This window comes from Monopterus albus, unplaced genomic scaffold (genome assembly GCF_001952655.1).
Source record: "Monopterus albus unplaced genomic scaffold, M_albus_1.0 scaffold72.1, whole genome shotgun sequence".
In the NCBI taxonomy this organism is placed as follows: Eukaryota; Metazoa; Chordata; class Actinopteri; order Synbranchiformes; family Synbranchidae; genus Monopterus; species Monopterus albus.
This window is the reverse complement of record NW_018127952.1, coordinates 201545-219322: the sequence shown is the minus strand read 5'-3', so window position 1 is coordinate 219322 and position 17778 is coordinate 201545. Positions and strand designations below refer to the sequence as shown.

Genomic DNA, 17778 nt, shown 5'->3' with positions numbered 1-17778 from the left:
GTCTGGTGGTCTTCTGTCTGAAAGTATGGAGCACAAATGTGAACTATAAGCAGTAAACTATAAAATGGTTGTGCTGACTCAAGTTTTATCTTTGTTAAGCAATGTGCCTTTCACTGGCTAATTATTAATGAGCTTTAGAAATTGTCCAGTCACACCATGTTCAAAGGTAAATCAGGTAAACTGTTGTATTCTTATCAAGCAAAAATGCAGATCAATATTACTGATAATTAAACAGAGCTGCACGCTTAAATTGATGTTGCTGAAAATGCTTTAGGTTTGTTAGGAAGCTTTGAGTTTTTTTGTCCTGCAATGGTTATCAATATTTTATGTCATGTTCTTATTCTAGGGAGGCAATGCGTTGACCCAGGAGTTGCTGAGGAGACTGACCCGGTCGGGCACCATGTATCTCATTCCTGCAGACATTCACAGCAAACGCATCATCCGATTTACAGTGACCTCCCAGTTCACTACAGCTGATGACATTCTTAAGGACTGGAGCATCATCTCCAAAATGGCTTCCACTCTTCTGGCTGAGACACAGACTCTGAATAATGCAATCCAACCAATACCAGGGGAGGATGAGGTCATAGGAGCTGAAGAAAACCAAGAACCAGACTCAGACCGTAGGTCTAATGAGAAAGAGGATGCTGTTTCCAAGCGGGACAAAGTAGAGCTGTGGATTGACAAGGCTTGGAATCAATCTAGGAGACCAATGCGTTCTCTTAGCTGCAACAGCGAGCCTCTGCCTTACACTTACATTGGGCCTCTGTCACACTATGACTTTGACACAAGGCCAAATGTTAAAGATGCTGCAGGTGCCCTCCCCATGCCATCAACAGCAGAATCTGGTGCTATGATTAAGATTACAGAGATGCCTTCCAAAGTTTTGGGTAGGCAGGTTCTTAAAAAGCTAACAAAGTTCTACAGTGTGCCCAGTTTCTGCAACCAATGGGTGCAGTGCGGTCGGCACCAACTTTGCTGCCCTCTGAAAGTATCACAAACAGGTCAAAAACACTTGTCATCTACCTGCAGAAGACTCAACAGTATATCTTCTCCTGTAGCCAACACAGCTCCACCTCCTCCGTCCCTGGAAAGTGCAACTGCATCTACGCTCCTGGAGTGATTGTGAAAGCAGTTTACAGTAGTTCAAATACACACATAGAATTCCTGTATTGATAATTAAGCAATTTATTACTGTGCTGGCTGTGACGGAGCTGAGCCAGCAGAGTCAGGTCTTGGCAAAGTGATGACTGCAACTTTAATGTGTCAGTGACTTGGGATTACTTTGCTCATTCACAATCATGTCTTTAAAATATTTTTTATTCAAAGTATTTTAAACAAAATTATACCCCTTTAAACATTTCAGTACACTGTGGTCCTCCTATCAGCTAAAACTAAAATCAGATGTATTATTTAAGGTTGGCTTTCCAATAAAAACACTGAAGTCTTTCACAGGCTCATTCTTCCATCTGAGATGGAGTCGAATATCTCCGGAGTCATGGGTACGTAGCCCTTATTGTTCTCCAGGTAGAACAAAGGGTCTCTGATGATGGTAGGGTTGAAGCCCTCCTCTGCCAGTGTCACCTTAATTTGTTTAAATGTCCCAGTCATTGCCATTGTGTCCTGCCACACAAAAATAAATGGTTCCATAATGGTGCCAAGACCTTGTTATACATACTCCTGATTTAATGTTAAATGCTATAATCTTGTAAGTAATTCCCACATGACTGTTTACCTGTATGCGAATGAAGCGTGGTCTTGCATAGCTGGGGAGGAAATTTTGGACGTGCTGGTATGTAGCTTTACTGTCAAAGTCCATATTTTGGCATCCCTTCATTGGCTTCCAGTGTCTTTCAGGATTCATTTTAAGATTCTTTTATTTGTTTTTAAGTCTTTGAATGGTCTTGCTCCATTGTATCTTGCTGAGCTTTTATTTCCTTATAGTCCCTCTCGGTGCCTCAGATCAGCTGACCAGCTCTTGCTTGAGGTACCGTGGGCCAGGCGTAAACTCAGAGGGGACAGAGCGTTTTCCATTGTGGCTCCTAAGCTATGGAATGCGCTGCCCCTTTACATCAGGCAGGCCGCCTCGTTGGCTATTTTTAAAACTTACTTGAAGACTCACTTGTATGCTTTGGCGTTTGATATGCTATGAGACTCTGTTTGGGCTGAGTTTTGGTTGATAGTATTTTGTTATTTTGCTATGTTGGTTCTTTTATGTTATTTTATTGGTATTTTAATATTGTAGTTGTCACGTTTTTAGATGTTTTGAATTGTATCTTATGTTAAGCACTTTGTTGGCCTCGGCTGTGTTCAAGTGCTTTATACAGTGCCTTGCGAAAGTATTCGGCCCCCTTGAACTTTGCGACCTTTTGCCACATTTCAGGCTTCAAACATAAAGATATAAAACTGTAATTTTTTGTGAAGAATCAACAACAAGTGGGACACAATCATGAAGTGGAATGAAATTTATTGGATATTTCAAACTTTTTTAACAAATAAAAAACTGAATAATTGGGCGTGCAAAATTATTCAGCCCCTTTACTTTCAGTGCAGCAAACTCTCTCCAGAAGTTCAGTGAGGATCTCTGAATGATCCAATGTTGACCTAAATGACTAATGATGATAAATAGAATCCACCTGTGTGTAATCAAGTCTCCGTATAAATGCACCTGCACTGTGATAGTCTCAGAGGTCCGTTTAAAGCGCAGAGAGCATCATGAAGAACAAGGAACACACCAGGCAGGTCCGAGATACTGTTGTGGAGAAGTTTAAAGCCGGATTTGGATACAAAAAGATTTCCCAAGCTTTAAACATCCCAAGGAGCACTGTGCAAGCGATAATATTGAAATGGAAGGAGTATCAGACCACTGCAAATCTACCAAGACCTGGCCGTCCCTCTAAACTTTCAGCTCATACAAGGAGAAGACTGATCAGAGATGCAGCCAAGAGGCCCATGATCACTCTGGATGAACTGCAGAGATCTACAGCTGAGGTGGGAGACTCTGTCCATAGGACAACAATCAGTCGTATACTGCACAAATCTGGCCTTTATGGAAGAGTGGCAAGAAGAAAGCCATTTCTTAAAGATATCCATAAAAAGTGTCGTTTAAAGTTTGCCACAAGCCACCTGGGAGACACACCAAACATGTGGAAGAAGGTGCTCTGGTCAGATGAAACCAAAATTGAACTTTTTGGCAACAATGCAAAACGTTATGTTTGGCGTAAAAGCAACACAGCTCATCACCCTGAATACACCATCCCCACTGTCAAACATGGTGGTGGCATCATCATGGTTTGGGCCTGCTTTTCTTCAGCAGGGACAGGGAAGATGGTTATAATTGATGGGAAGATGGATGGAGCCAGATACAGGACCATTCTGGAAGGAAACCTGATGGAGTCTGCAAAAGACCTGATACTGGGACGGAGATTTGTCTTCCAACAAGACACTGATCCAAAACATAAAGCAAAATCTACAATGGAATGGTTCACAAATACACATATCCAGGTGTTAGAATGGCCAAGTCAAAGTCCAGACCTGAATCCAATGGAGAATCTGTGGAAAGAACTGAAAACTGCTGTTCACAAACGCTCTCTATCCAACCTCACTGAGCTCGAGCTGTTTTGCAAGGAGGAATGGGCAAAAATTTCCGTCTCTCGATGTGCAAAACTGATAGAGACATACCCCAAGTGACTTACAGCTGTAATCGCAGCAAAAGGTGGCGCTACAAAGTATTAACTTAAGGGGGCTGAATAATTTTGCACGCCCAATTTTTCAGTTTTTTATTTGTTAAAAAAGTTTGAAATATCCAATAAATTTCGTTCCACTTCATGATTGTGTCCCACTTGTTGTTGATTCTTCACAAAATATTACAGTTTTATATCTTTATGTTGCCTGAAATGTGGCAAAAGGTCGCAAAGTTCAAGGGGGCCGAATACTTTCGAAAGGCACTGTAACTAAATTTTATAGTAATGTTCACAAGTACAAAGAGACAGTCTTATATCCAGTAAAATCATATGAACTGGAGTTGAGAAAACTTCCAAACCCTAAATAATGTGTATCTACCAAGGTCAACTGTTGATCCAGTCCAGGCTTTGTTCTGCCTTTGACATTACTAACTAACACTGTTTCCAAATGTGGGCCCCTTGTCTTCATTAGTGGATCAGCCTCTGAGTGTTCAGGTTGTTTTATCCATGCACCTGAAGGTGTCTCCAACACGGTCTTGAAAGAAGACAAATCCCTCGTTGTCTATCTTTAGAAGGTCGCCGCTGTTGAAGTACAGATCTCCCTTCACAAACACATTTCTCAGCCTCTTCTTCTCTGTCTGCTGCTCGTTCTTGGCGTAGCCACTGAAAGGTGTTCTTTCTCCGATCTTTGACACCAACAAACCAGTTTCTCCTGCAAGGTAAAGCATCAAGCACAATATTATTGGTGTGAAAAGCTCAACAAAATGTCATATTTGTGGAGGAGACTAGCTCACCTCTGGGGACTCTGATACAAAATCCTCTGGAGTCTTTGACTGGCTCCTCTTTCTCTGGGTCATACCTTATAAGGGCATATGGATATCTCATCTAAAGAATAATTAAAGGTATTGAAACACACTGAACATAAAACTGACTGGCCTGTTATGCTTATTCATTTTATTGTTCTAAATGCTACCATCGTCTCAAAATAAGAATAAAGTATTTGCCCCCTCTCTTACTTTGTGTATAAAATGTTCTTTGCCAACAGCCCCTATCTTCCCAACATAGTTGATAAAGCCGATATTTCCTTCTGTCGATCCGTAGCATTCACAAATATGAATATCCCCAAATCGCTGCAGGAATTCAGCCCAGGTGTCGGCCCGGATCCCATTCCCCAAAGCCAATCGAACTTTATGATCTCTGTCATTGTCCCTCTAGAGGAGAGTGAAGGTAAAGTGAGACAAGGACAGTAAACATCACCTTATGTCCATCTTTGGTTTGGAGTATAAACAGCCTGAATCCTTCAGCCTGCACACTTTTTAAGTTTCATCCAGTAGTATTTGATTTAACAACATAGTTAACATCTTGTTAGATGAACTGCCTTAGATACTACTCATTCTGACAGTATGAGCAGAGGTTTACCTTTGGTGTGTTGCAGAGATAGCGCATAATTTCTCCTATGTACTGAATGATTGTCACATTGTACTTTCTACAGTCATTCCAGAACTGGGAGGCAGAGAATTTACGCCTCAAAACAACAGTGATGCCTAGAAATCAGGAAGCACAGATTTCAACAACATAAATTTGCACACACAGAATTCAGTAGGTTTTGCAATCTATGAACTTTGAAACACAAACAGAGAAAATCAGAGACAAAGTGCCTTTTATTTGAGGTCATAGACTGTTAGTTTAACATTAAATGAACTCAGTGTCATAATGAGGTTGCAGCCTGGAAATCATGTTTTGTAATTTTATAATATTTTTGCAAAGCATTGTGTAAAGTTGGTCGTGTTTTATATGGGAAATACTCGTGCATGACCTTTTTCTATGGCCCCACAAAGTCCCATCAGAAAGCCACCACCGTGGTAGAGAGGCAGGTAAATGTAAATAATATCATCTGAGCGTACGCCAACAAGTGACAGCACAAAAGACGTCATCCATAGCTTCTCATGGCTGACTATAGCTGCCTTGGGAAGCCCTACAAAATAGCATTGCCATAAGAAACAAACATAGAATAATTTTATTATCACACATGTGTCTTTCAACACCTGCACACTAAAAATATAAACTTTTGAATTAGAAGTGAAGGTCAGAGAAGTCAAGCAGATTACCCGAGGTTCCTGATGTGAAGATGTACAGTGCAGGACTCTTAATGTCAATGTTGGCACTCAGCTGAGGTGACAGTGGCTGGTCTGAGGCCTGCTGAATTTTATCACAGAGGCTTTCAATGCCCTCAACGCTGCAGTCCTCAGTGAGGATAAATACACGGATGCCCTGTTGTTTCAAAGCAGGCAGCACCTCCTCTACAGCTGCTTGCAGGTCTGAGTGAAACAAGCAAAACAGAAGCTTCATGGAGGTCGATGCAGTAATGAGAAAACTATAACAATAGATGTGGAAAATCATGGACATGGAGCCCGTCTTCTTAAGAAGTTTGACAAAAAAAATTGTATGTCAAAGTACTTTAATGACCATGTAGGTTTGGACAGAAACTCAGCTAATTGTATATAATTGTATAAATAAATAAATCAATAACTTATATATGCAGTATAAAATAGCATGTATAGCAGCATATACTGGATGAATATATATATATATATATATTTACACAATACTACATCTATCTGTGTCTAATTCTATCTATTTAGATCAAATTCCCTTCATTTTAAAAGGAATTATTTTAAATATCAAACAATATATAGTTATACAAAGTGGGCTATGGAAAAGTAGCCCGCCCCCAAATCAATACACTTTCTCCTTCATGTTGACGGGCTGCTTTTTTTGTGGCCCACTCTGTACAATCTCTTAAATCAGCATCAGCCTCAAAAGTTTCCCAGCTCACCAGCACCAGCGACCAGGACCTTGGCTTCACAGCAGGAGAAGCAGTGTAGCAAAGATTTGGATCTGATGTTGTTGTTCAGAAGAGAAGCTGTGCATCCAAGCTTGACCAGTGCGAGCCAGATCCACACATAGTGCGGCTCGTTGCCCATGAACAAGGCCACCGTGTCCCCCTCCTTCAGGCCAGCATGAGTTGACAGAGCTCTTGCTACTCTGTTGCTTTCTTTGTCGGCTTGGCTGTAGGTGTAAGAGCTTTCCTCAAAAACTATGAACTTCTTATGCGGCTGTCTCGCCACTTTCTCCAAAAAACACTCCAAAATGCTGTAAAATGGTTTCTGGGCGTGCAAAATTATTCAGCCCCTTTACTTTCAGTGCAGCAAACTCTCTCCAGAAGTTCAGTGAGGATCTCTGAATGATCCAATGTTGACCTAAATGACTAATGATGATAAATAGAATCCACCTGTGTGTAATCAAGTCTCCGTATAAATGCACCTGCACTGTGATAGTCTCAGAGGTCCGTTTAAAGCGCAGAGAGCATCATGAAGAACAAGGAACACACCAGGCAGGTCCGAGATACTGTTGTGGAGAAGTTTAAAGCCGGATTTGGATACAAAAAGATTTCCCAAGCTTTAAACATCCCAAGGAGCACTGTGCAAGCGATAATATTGAAATGGAAGGAGTATCAGACCACTGCAAATCTACCAAGACCTGGCCGTCCCTCTAAACTTTCAGCTCATACAAGGAGAAGACTGATCAGAGATGCAGCCAAGAGGCCCATGATCACTCTGGATGAACTGCAGAGATCTACAGCTGAGGTGGGAGACTCTGTCCATAGGACAACAATCAGTCGTATACTGCACAAATCTGGCCTTTATGGAAGAGTGGCAAGAAGAAAGCCATTTCTTAAAGATATCCATAAAAAGTGTCGTTTAAAGTTTGCCACAAGCCACCTGGGAGACACACCAAACATGTGGAAGAAGGTGCTCTGGTCAGATGAAACCAAAATTGAACTTTTTGGCAACAATGCAAAACGTTATGTTTGGCGTAAAAGCAACACAGCTCATCACCCTGAATACACCATCCCCACTGTCAAACATGGTGGTGGCAGCATTATGGTTTGGGCCTGCTTTTCTTCAGCAGGGACAGGGAAGATGGTTATAATTGATGGGAAGATGGATGGAGCCAAATGCAGGACCATTCTGGAAGGAAACCTGATGGAGTCTGCAAAAGACCTGATACTGGGACGGAGATTTGTCTTCCAACAAGACACTGATCCAAAACATAAAGCAAAATCTACAATGGAATGGTTCACAAATACACATATCCAGGTGTTAGAATGGCCAAGTCAAAGTCCAGACCTGAATCCAATTGAGAATCTGTGGAAAGAACTGAAAACTGCTGTTCACAAACGCTCTCTATCCAACCTCACTGAGCTCGAGCTGTTTTGCAAGGAGGAATGGGCAAAAATTTCCGTCTCTCGATGTGCAAAACTGATAGAGACATACCCCAAGTGACTTACAGCTGTAATCGCAGCAAAAGGTGGCGCTACAAAGTATTAACTTAAGGGGGCTGAATAATTTTGCACGCCCAATTTTTCAGTTTTTTATTTGTTAAAAAAGTTTGAAATATCCAATAAATTTCGTTCCACTTCATGATTGTGTCCCACTTGTTGTTGATTCTTCACAAAATATTACAGTTTTATATCTTTATGTTGCCTGAAATGTGGCAAAAGGTCGCAAAGTTCAAGGGGGCCGAATACTTTCGAAAGGCACTGTAACTAAATTTTATAGTAATGTTCACAAGTACAAAGAGACAGTCTTATATCCAGTAAAATCATATGAACTGGAGTTGAGAAAACTTCCAAACCCTAAATAATGTGTATCTACCAAGGTCAACTGTTGATCCAGTCCAGGCTTTGTTCTGCCTTTGACATTACTAACTAACACTGTTTCCAAATGTGGGCCCCTTGTCTTCATTAGTGGATCAGCCTCTGAGTGTTCAGGTTGTTTTATCTATGCACCTGAAGGTGTCTCCAACACGGTCTTGAAAGAAGACAAATCCCTCGTTGTCTATCTTTAGAAGGTCGCCGCTGTTGAAGTACAGATCTCCCTTCACAAACACATTTCTCAGCCTCTTCTTCTCTGTCTGCTGCTCGTTCTTGGCGTAGCCACTGAAAGGTGTTCTTTCTCCGATCTTTGACACCAACAAACCAGTTTCTCCTGCAAGGTAAAGCATCAAGCACAATATTATTGGTGTGAAAAGCTCAACAAAATGTCATATTTGTGGAGGAGACTAGCTCACCTCTGGGGACTCTGATACAAAATCCTCTGGAGTCTTTGACTGGCTCCTCTTTCTCTGGGTCATACCTTATAAGGGCATATGAATATCCCATCTAAAGAATAATTAAAGGTATTGAAACACACTGAACATAAAACTGACTGGCCTGTTATGCTTATTCATTTTATTGTTCTAAATGCTACCATCGTCTCAAAATAAGAATAAAGTATTTGCCCCCTCTCTTACTTTGTGTATAAAATGTTCTTTGCCAACGGCCCCTATCTTCCCAACATAGTTGATAAAGCCGATATTTCCTTCTGTCGATCCGTAGCATTCACAAATATGAATATCCCCAAATCGCTGCAGGAATTCAGCCCAGGTGTCGGCCCGGATCCCATTCCCCAAAGCCAATCGAACTTTATGATCTCTGTCATTGTCCCTCTAGAGGAGAGTGAAGGTAAAGTGAGACAAGGACAGTAAACATCACCTTATGTCCATCTTTGGTTTGGAGTATAAACAGCCTGAATCCTTCAGCCTACACCCTTTTTAAGTTTCATCCAGTAGTATTTGATTTAACAACATAGTTAACATCTTGTTAGATGAACTGCCTTAGATACTACTCATTCTGACAGTATGAGCAGAGGTTTACCTTTGGTGTGTTGCAGAGATAGCGCATAATTTCTCCTATGTACTGAATGATTGTCACATTGTACTTTCTACAGTCATTCCAGAACTGGGAGGCAGAGAATTTACGCCTCAAAACAACAGTGATGCCTAGAAATCAGGAAGCACAGATTTCAACAACATAAATTTGCACACACAGAATTCAGTAGGTTTTGCAATCTATGAACTTTGAAACACAAACAGAGAAAATCAGAGACAAAGTGCCTTTTATTTGAGGTCATAGACTGTTAGTTTAACATTAAATGAACTCAGTGTCATAATGAGGTTGCAGCCTGGAAATCATGTTTTGTAATTTTATAATATTTTTGCAAAGCATTGTGTAAAGTTGGTAATGTTTTATATGGGAAATACTCATGCATGACCTTTTTCTATGGCCCCACAAAGTCCCATCAGAAAGCCACCACCGTGGTAGAGAGGCAGGTAAATGTAAATAATATCATCTGAGCGTACGCCAACAAGTGACAGCACAAAAGACGTCATCCATAGCTTCTCATGGCTGACTATAGCTGCCTTGGGAAGCCCTACAAAATAGCATTGCCATAAGAAACAAACATAGAATAATTTTATTATCACACATGTGTCTTTCAACACCTGCACACTAAAAATATAAACTTTTGAATTAGAAGTGAAGGTCAGAGAAGTCAAGCAGATTACCCGAGGTTCCTGATGTGAAGATGTACAGTGCAGGACTCTTAATGTCAATGTTGGCACTCAGCTGAGGTGACAGTGGCTGGTCTGAGGCCTGCTGAATTTTATCACAGAGGCTTTCAATGCCCTCAACGCTGCAGTCCTCAGTGAGGATAAATACACGGATGCCCTGTTGTTTCAAAGCAGGCAGCACCTCCTCTACAGCTGCTTGCAGGTCTGAGTGAAACAAGCAAAACAGAAGCTTCATGGAGGTCGATGCAGTGATGAGAAAACTATAACAATAGATGTGGAAAATCATGGACATGGAGCCCGTCTTCTTAAGAAGTTTGACAAAAAAAATTGTATGTCAAAGTACTTTAATGACCATGTAGGTTTAGACAGAAACTCAGCTAATTGTACATAATTGTATAAATAAATAAATCAATAACTTATATATGCAGTATAAAACAGCATGTATAGCAGCATATACTGGATGAATATATATATATATATATATTTACACAATACTACATCTATCTGTGTCTAATTCTATCTATTTAGATCAAATTCCCTTCATTTTAAAAGGAATTATTTTAAATATCAAACAATATATAGTTATACAAAGTGGGCTATGGAAAAGTAGCCCGCCCCCAAATCAATACACTTTCTCCTTCATGTTGACGGGCTGCTTTTTTTGTGGCCCACTCTGTACAATCTCTTAAATCAGCATCAGCCTCAAAAGTTTCCCAGCTCACCAGCACCAGCGACCAGGACCTTGGCTTCACAGCAGGAGAAGCAGTGTAGCAAAGATTTGGATCTGATGTTGTTGTTCAGAAGAGAAGCTGTGCATCCAAGCTTGACCAGTGCGAGCCAGATCCACACATAGTGCGGCTCGTTGCCCATGAACAAGGCCACCGTGTCCCCCTCCTTCAGGCCAGCATGAGTTGACAGAGCTCTTGCTACTCTGTTGCTTTCTTTGTCGGCTTGGCTGTAGGTGTAAGAGCTTTCCTCAAAAACTATGAACTTCTTATGCGGCTGTCTCGCCACTTTCTCCAAAAAACACTCCAAAATGCTGTAAAATGGTTTCTGTTTCTTGATTTTATTCATGCGTAAAGCAATTTGGATTAAAGTAACTGCAAAACTTAAATCTTTCCAAACATAAGGATTTCTTAAGTAGAGGCATAACAGCAAAATTGCCAAACCTATAAAAGCAGTAAACAGAAGGTACAAAATCATTTTGTTTAGGGAAAATGTCTCAGTCCTGATACTACAAGAGTCCTACAAGAGTCCTACAAGAGTCCTACAAGGCTCAGCTTTCAACTTTATATATCAGCTGAATATACAGACCAATTCAGTTTACGCCTCTTGAACTTTGAGCCAATTTCTCTTCCGGGGGCTGTGATGAAAAAGTCACTATGTGTTCCTAAGTGGTAACAAATCAATATAATGCCAACAAAGGCCACTTTGGCATCAATACACTGATAAACCAGTAGATTCAGCTCTTGGCAAAGTGATGACTGCAACTTTAATGTGTCAGTGACTTGGGATTACTTTGCTCATTCACAATCATGTCTTTAAAATATTTTTTATTCAAAGTATTTTAAACAAAATTATACCCCTTTAAACATTTCAGTACACTGTGGTCCTCCTATCAGCTAAAACTAAAATCAGATGTATTATTTAAGGTTGGCTTTCCAATAAAAACACTGAAGTCTTTCACAGGCTGATTCTTCCATCTGAGATGGAGTCGAATATCTCCGGAGTCATGGGTACGTAGCCCTTATTGTTCTCCAGGTAGAACAAAGGGTCTCTGATGATGGTAGGGTTGAAGCCCTCCTCTGCCAGTGTCACCTTAATTTGTTTAAATGTCCCAGTCATTGCCATTGTGTCCTGCCACACAAAAATAAATGGTTCCGTAATGGTGCCAAGACTCATTCCTAGAATGGATCCCATTCCCCAAAGCCAATCGAACTTTATGATCTCTGTCATTGTCCCTCTAGAGGAGAGTGAAGGTAAAGTGAGACAAGGACAGTAAACATCACTGGTTCTGTACCGGAAACAAATTCCTTGTGTGTAACATACTTGGCCAGTAAAGATGATTATCCTTATCCTTATCTATATGTCCATCTTTGGTTTAGACTAGAAATAGCCTGAGTCCTTCAGTCTGCCCCCTTTTCAAGATTCATCAAGTTTTCCACAGGGTTAAGGTTAGGTTAGGGAAATTCTTCAACTCTCCCCGTAACTGTCCGTTGACTATACGGTTTGGGATAGAGGGTCAAAGGTAAAGGCACGAGCCGACGCTTGTCACTCTGGCTCATGTAACGGTGTGCTGCCCTGGGTTTTGGTGTGGTGGTCACGCTTTTCTGTCCGGTGCAGTTTAGTTTAGGGTGCTGTGGGTTGTGTTTGATTTGTTAAGTTTGGGTGCTGGATCAGCTGATGTTTCCATTTTAGGATGTTACGTTCCCATGGGGAGTCATGTGGTCGAGTCAGGATCTTGTTTAAGGGTGTGGGTGCGTGCATGTGGTGGTGGTGGTGGGGGGTGGGGGTGCACAAGAGGGTGAGAGAGAGAGAGAGAGACAGATAGAGGACAGAGGGGTAGGGACCAGGATGGGAGATTGGTTAACCTGCATCCATCCCTTGCCGGGTTAGGCTTGTCCCTGGACCGCTACAACTCTCCAACTCTGAGTAGAGTGCATGGCGTCCAAGGGAGGAGAACTGCGCAAAGGACCGTCAGTGGGTGGTTGATTAACCGTCATCCAACAGTCGGTCCAACGTACAGTCTCGCCCATGGGGAGCACCATGGGAGGGGTGTGGTCATGGTTCTGAGGAGGCAGTACTTATGTTTATGTATGAGTTGTTTGTCCGATGGAACAGGCGGGTTAGGTTAGGGGATATCTTCAACTCTCCCCCCGTAATCGTCCGTTGACTATATGGTTTGGGATAGAGGGTCAAAGGTGAAGGCACAGGCTGACACTTGTCACTCTGGCTCATGTAACAGTGTGCTGCCCTGGGTTTTGGTGTGGTGGTCGTGCTTTCTTGTCCGGTGTAGTTGTATTAAGTGCTGTGGGTTGTGTTTGCTTTTTGGGTGCTGGATCAGCTGATGTTTCCATTTTAGGATGTTATGTTCCCGTGGGGAGTTTTGCGTTCAAGTTTGGATCTTGTTTAAGTGTGTGTGTGTGTGCGTGTGCGCGTGTCTATGGCAGCTATGTTTTATTTTGGGGTCACAGGTAAGATTAGGGCCCGGGTGATAGAGTTGGGTGGTCAGAGGTTATGATTAGGGTATGAATATAGAATGGTTATGGTCAGGGTAGGGCAGGGTTTGGGTCTAAGGAGAGAGGAGCTGGTTGGTTAGGTGCCTTGGTTAGGTTTAGGCATTGAGTCCCATCCACTTGGGACTCAACACCTAAACCTAACCAGGGCCTCGAACCCCAATTCCTTCCCCTTAGACCCAATAAGTTCATATTCCATATTTCTTAACCCGACCATAACCATCCCACACTAATGCCTAACCTTAACCCCCTTTCTAGGACCCAAAATCCTTTTTAGACCCAACCCATATCCTTGCCCTGACCACCCCAGGGGCCAATGCCTAACCTTAACCCCTTTCTTAGACACAGGCCCTATAAACCCTACCCGTACCTTGACCCTGACCATAACCTTCCCAAGCCCAATGCCTAAACTTAACCCAGTACCACAAAACATAACATAACCACCCCCCCACCGCACCCACTCACAGACACTCACACATGCACGCACACACATTTCAACGAGATCCAAACGCAAAGACAAAACACCCCACGGAAACGTAACGTCCTAAAATGGAAACATCATCTGATCCAGCACCCAAAACTTAACAAAGCAAACACAACCCACAGCACGTATATAAAACCACACCAGACAGGAAAGCACAAGCCAGGGCAGCACACCGTTACATGAGCCAGAGTGACAAGCGTCAGCCCGTGCCCTCAACTTTGACCCTCCATCCCAAACCGTATAGTCAACGAATGAGTACGGGGAGAGTTGAAGAATTTCCCTAACCTAACCCTGTGGAAAACTGGATGAAACTTAAAAAGGAGGCAGGCTGAAGGATTCAGGCTGTTTATACTCTAAAGGAGTGTTAAAGCCCATTAGAGTATTTAAAAATACCTACTAGAGAATGTTAAAACCCAGTAGGCAAATCCCTAATTTTAAGGTTAGGGTCAGGGTATCGCGCTTGGGCGGTTTAAGGTCTGAGGTTATGTTTAAGGCCTGAAATATGAAATGGTTAGGTTCAGGGTAGGGATATGGGTTGGGCTTAAGGGGAGAGGGGTTAGGGTGTCAGGGTTAGGATTAGACATTAAGTCCCAGATGGTTAAGTTTGGGGCCAGGGTGATGAGAGCGTGTGGTTTAAGGTAGGGGGTTATTTTTTTGGTGAGCTTTACAGTTCCTACACTACTGAGTGGATAATAAGTATTAGGTCTATTTTAGATGACCTGTTTTGCCTACTGGGTTGTAACACTCTCTAGTAGGTATTTTGAAGTACTCTGTCTAATGGACTTTAATGCACATTTAGTTCTGAGTATATAATAGGTATTAGGTCTATTTTAGATTACCTATTTTGCATACTTGGTTTTAACACTCTCTAGTAGGTATTTTGGGGCACTCTGTCTAATGGGCTTTAACGCTCCTCTAGTACTGAGTGGATAAGTATTAGGTTTATTTTAGGTGACCTATTTTGTCTACTGGGTTTTAATACTCTCTAGTAGGTATTTTGAAGAACTCTGTCTAATGGGTTTTGATGCTCCTTTAGTACTGAGTATCTGGAGCTATTAGGTCTATTTTAGATGACCTATTTTGCTTGACATGTGTTGACAATTTCAGTAGTATGTGGATGTCCGTAGTGAATGGTGAAACTTTTACGGCCCTATTGTTTATTTATATAGTTATGCAGCATTTTGTTTTTGGTTGTTGAGCTCAACATTAGTGTGCTGAATATGATCTTTGACACCAACAAACCAGTTTCTCCTGCAAGGTAAAAAAAAATCAAGCACAGCATTATTGAGAGCAAAAAGCTCAACAAAATATAATATTTGTGGAGGAGACTAGCTCACCTCTGGGGACTCTGATACAAAATCCTCTGGAGTCTTTGACTGTGCTTGGGTTAGACAAGGTTAGGGTTAGGGGTTAGGTCCATGATTTTCCACAACACATGTGGAAAATCATGGACATGGAGCCTGTCTTCTTAAGAAGTTTGATGAAAAAAAAAAGTATTTCAAAGTACTTCAATGATCATGTAGGTTTAGACAGAAACTCAGCTAATTGTATATAATAGTATAAATAAATTAATTAATTGGCATCAATACACTGATAAACCAGTAGATTCAGCTCTTGGCAAAGTGATGACTGCAACTTTAATGTGTCAGTGACTTGGGATTACTTTGCTCATTTACAATCATGTCTTTAAAATATTTTTTATTCAAAGTATTTTAAACAAAATTATACCCCTTTAAACATTTCAGTACACTGTGGTCCTCCTATCAGCTAAAACTAAAATCAGATGTATTATTTAAGGTTGGCTTTCCAATAAAAACACTGAAGTCTTTCACAGGCTCATTCTTCCATCTGAGATGGAGTCGAATATCTCCGGAGTCATGGGTACGTAGCCCTTATTGTTCTCCAGGTAGAACAAAGGGTCTCTGATGATGGTAGGGTTGAAGCCCTCCTCTGCCAGTGTCACCTTAATTTGTTTAAATGTCCCAGTCATTGCCATTCTGTCCTGCCACACAAAAATAAATGGTTCCATAATGGTGCCAAGACCTTGTTATACATATTCCTGATTTTATGTTAAATGCTATAATCTTGTAAATAATTTCCACATGACTGTTTACCTGTATGCGAATGAAGCGTGGTCTTGCATAGCTGGGGAGGAAATTTTGGACGTGCTGGTATGTAGCTTTACTGTCAAAGTCCATGTTTTCCTTAAGCTTGAGTGCTGCCATTCCAGTTCTTCCCTCGTGTCCTAATCAGATACAGTCAAAGTAAAAAAAACAGGACTCATTTCAGGATGTATAGACACATTTTCACAGGTTTCATAGTGTGGCAAAGTAAATGAGCACCAACTCTGAGTTTGTCTGTTTTCATGTTTTTACCTTAATTTGCAGGATTACATGGTTTATGATTACAGTGATTGATGGGCATGTGAAAGGTTAGATATAGTTAGATGTCGTTCCAAGGGGCTGTATTAAATGTTAAACCTGCAAACAGGCTCAAAGCGTCATGCAGGGGTCAGATGAACGGCTTCTACTAAACATTGTCATATGTTGGACATTTGTTTTCATTGACATAACAGCTTTCTATTGTCTAGTGACTATGCCATTATTAAATCTCAAATCATTGCTAATGCTTTCATTGTTACCTGGCACCTTCACTCCATAGACATTAGCCTCCTCAATGCAGTCCACCATGAGCAAAAGATCTGCCACTTCTGTGGTTGCCACATTTTCTCCTTTCCACCTGTATTAGACGACAGTGCAATGACAGTATATGTATAACTTAGCTCCAGAACTGTTTAGTTAGAAACCAGCATAGTTCAAAATATTCAAGTTATGTTGAAATAAGGATTAAATAACAATTCTTAATCTTCACTCAATGGATTATAACTAAATTTTATAGTAATGTTCACAAGTACAAAGAGACAGTCTTATATCCAGTAAAATCATATGAACTGGAGTTGAGAAAACTTCCAAACCCTAAATAATGTGTATCTACCAAGGTCAACTGTTGATCCAGTCCAGGCTTTGTTCTGCCTTTGACATTACTAACTAACACTGTTTCCAAATGTGGGCCCCTTGTCTTCATTAGTGGATCAGCCTCTGAGTGTTCAGGTTGTTTTATCTATGCACCTGAAGGTGTCTCCAACACGGTCTTGAAAGAAGACAAATCCCTCGTTGTCTATCTTTAGAAGGTCACCGCTGTTGAAGTACAGATCTCCCTTCACAAACACATCTCTCAGCCTCTTCTTCTCTGTATGGTGCTCGTTCTTGGCGTAGCCACTGAAAGGTGTTCTTTCTCCGATCTTTGACACCAACAAACCAGTTTCTCCTGCAAGGTAAAGCATCAAGCACAATATTATTGGTGTGAAAAGCTCAACAAAATGTCATATTTGTGGAGGAGACTAGCTCACCTCTGGGGACTCTGATACAAAATCCTCTGGAGTCTTTGACTGGCTCCTCTTTCTCTGGGTCATACCTTATAAGGGCATATGGATATCTCATCTAAAGAATAATTAAAGGTATTGAAACACACTGAACATAAAACTGACTGGCCTGTTATGCTTATTCATTTTATTGTTCTAAATGCTACCATCGTCTCAAAATAAGAATAAAGTATTTGCCCCCTCTCTTACTTTGTGTATAAAATGTTCTTTGCCAACGGCCCCTATCTTCCCAACATAGTTGATAAAGCCGATATTTCCTTCTGTCGATCCGTAGCATTCACAAATATGAATATCCCCAAATCGCTGCAGGAATTCAGCCCAGGTGTCGGCCCGGATCCCATTCCCCAAAGCCAATCGAACTTTATGATCTCTGTCATTGTCCCTCTAGAGGAGAGTGAAGGTAAAGTGAGACAAGGACAGTAAACATCACCTTATGTCCATCTTTGGTTTGGAGTATAAACAGCCTGAATCCTTCAGCCT

At 41.3% G+C, this 17778-nt stretch overlaps 4 protein-coding genes across 4 annotated transcripts in view; 1 reads left to right on the top strand and 3 right to left on the bottom strand.

Moving 5' to 3' along the window:
- hdc (histidine decarboxylase) overlaps positions 1-1128 on the top strand; it is a 5576-nt gene extending 4448 nt beyond the window's left edge. The window contains 2 exon segments of the mRNA XM_020605859.1: positions 1-23; positions 347-1128. The exon segment at positions 1-23 is cut by the window's left edge and continues 13 nt beyond it. Of these exon segments, the coding sequence (XP_020461515.1) occupies positions 1-23; positions 347-1123 (800 nt within the window). The 3' untranslated portion in view covers positions 1124-1128.
- A 7-nt stretch (positions 1129-1135) lies between these two features.
- On the bottom strand, positions 1136-8448 carry LOC109963313 (very long-chain acyl-CoA synthetase-like). The gene is made up of 10 exons (XM_020605722.1): positions 8440-8448; positions 6520-6850; positions 5792-6001; positions 5500-5658; positions 5103-5227; positions 4700-4894; positions 4478-4568; positions 4197-4395; positions 1736-1805; positions 1136-1623 (listed from the first exon to the last, which is right to left on the bottom strand). Exons 1-10 carry the CDS (start codon positions 8446-8448, stop codon positions 1450-1452), a joined length of 1563 nt encoding a protein of 520 aa, XP_020461378.1. The 3' UTR covers positions 1136-1449.
- Positions 8449-8513: 65 nt separating this feature from the next.
- Positions 8514-11820, bottom strand: LOC109963312 (very long-chain acyl-CoA synthetase-like). The gene is made up of 7 exons (XM_020605721.1): positions 10859-11820; positions 10131-10340; positions 9839-9997; positions 9442-9566; positions 9039-9233; positions 8817-8907; positions 8514-8734 (listed from the first exon to the last, which is right to left on the bottom strand). Exons 1-7 carry the CDS (start codon positions 11337-11339, stop codon positions 8514-8516), a joined length of 1482 nt encoding a protein of 493 aa, XP_020461377.1. The 5' UTR covers positions 11340-11820.
- Positions 11821-15471: 3651 nt separating this feature from the next.
- The window catches only part of LOC109963311 (very long-chain acyl-CoA synthetase-like), a 4311-nt gene continuing 2004 nt past the window's right edge, over positions 15472-17778 (bottom strand). The window contains exons 2-8 of the mRNA XM_020605720.1: positions 17729-17739; positions 17488-17682; positions 17266-17356; positions 16985-17183; positions 16498-16595; positions 15971-16101; positions 15472-15858 (exon numbers count right to left, since the gene is read on the bottom strand). Of these exons, the coding sequence (XP_020461376.1) occupies positions 15685-15858; positions 15971-16101; positions 16498-16595; positions 16985-17183; positions 17266-17356; positions 17488-17682; positions 17729-17739 (899 nt within the window). The 3' untranslated portion in view covers positions 15472-15684. The remainder of the gene's footprint in view (positions 15859-15970; positions 16102-16497; positions 16596-16984; positions 17184-17265; positions 17357-17487; positions 17683-17728; positions 17740-17778) is intronic.

What these genes read in the sequence shown, in the direction of transcription:
- LOC109963313 (XM_020605722.1), bottom strand. An exon ending in GGTCCTGGTCGCTGGTGCTG is followed by an intron (nt 6,002 to 6,519) that starts GTGAGCTGGGAA and finishes TGTTTCACTCAG; the next exon opens with ACCTGCAAGCAGCTGTAGAG. An exon ending in ATCTCTGCAACACACCAAAG is followed by an intron (nt 4,895 to 5,102) that starts GTAAACCTCTGC and finishes ACTCTCCTCTAG; the next exon opens with AGGGACAATGACAGAGATCA.
- LOC109963312 (XM_020605721.1), bottom strand. Translation starts at nt 11,339, where the DNA reads ATGATTTTGTACCTTCTGTTTACTGCTTTTATAGGTTTGGCAATTTTG. An exon ending in TTGTGGGGCCATAGAAAAAG is followed by an intron (nt 9,567 to 9,838) that starts GTCATGCATGAG and finishes CCTGATTTCTAG; the next exon opens with GCATCACTGTTGTTTTGAGG. An exon ending in ATCTCTGCAACACACCAAAG is followed by an intron (nt 9,234 to 9,441) that starts GTAAACCTCTGC and finishes ACTCTCCTCTAG; the next exon opens with AGGGACAATGACAGAGATCA.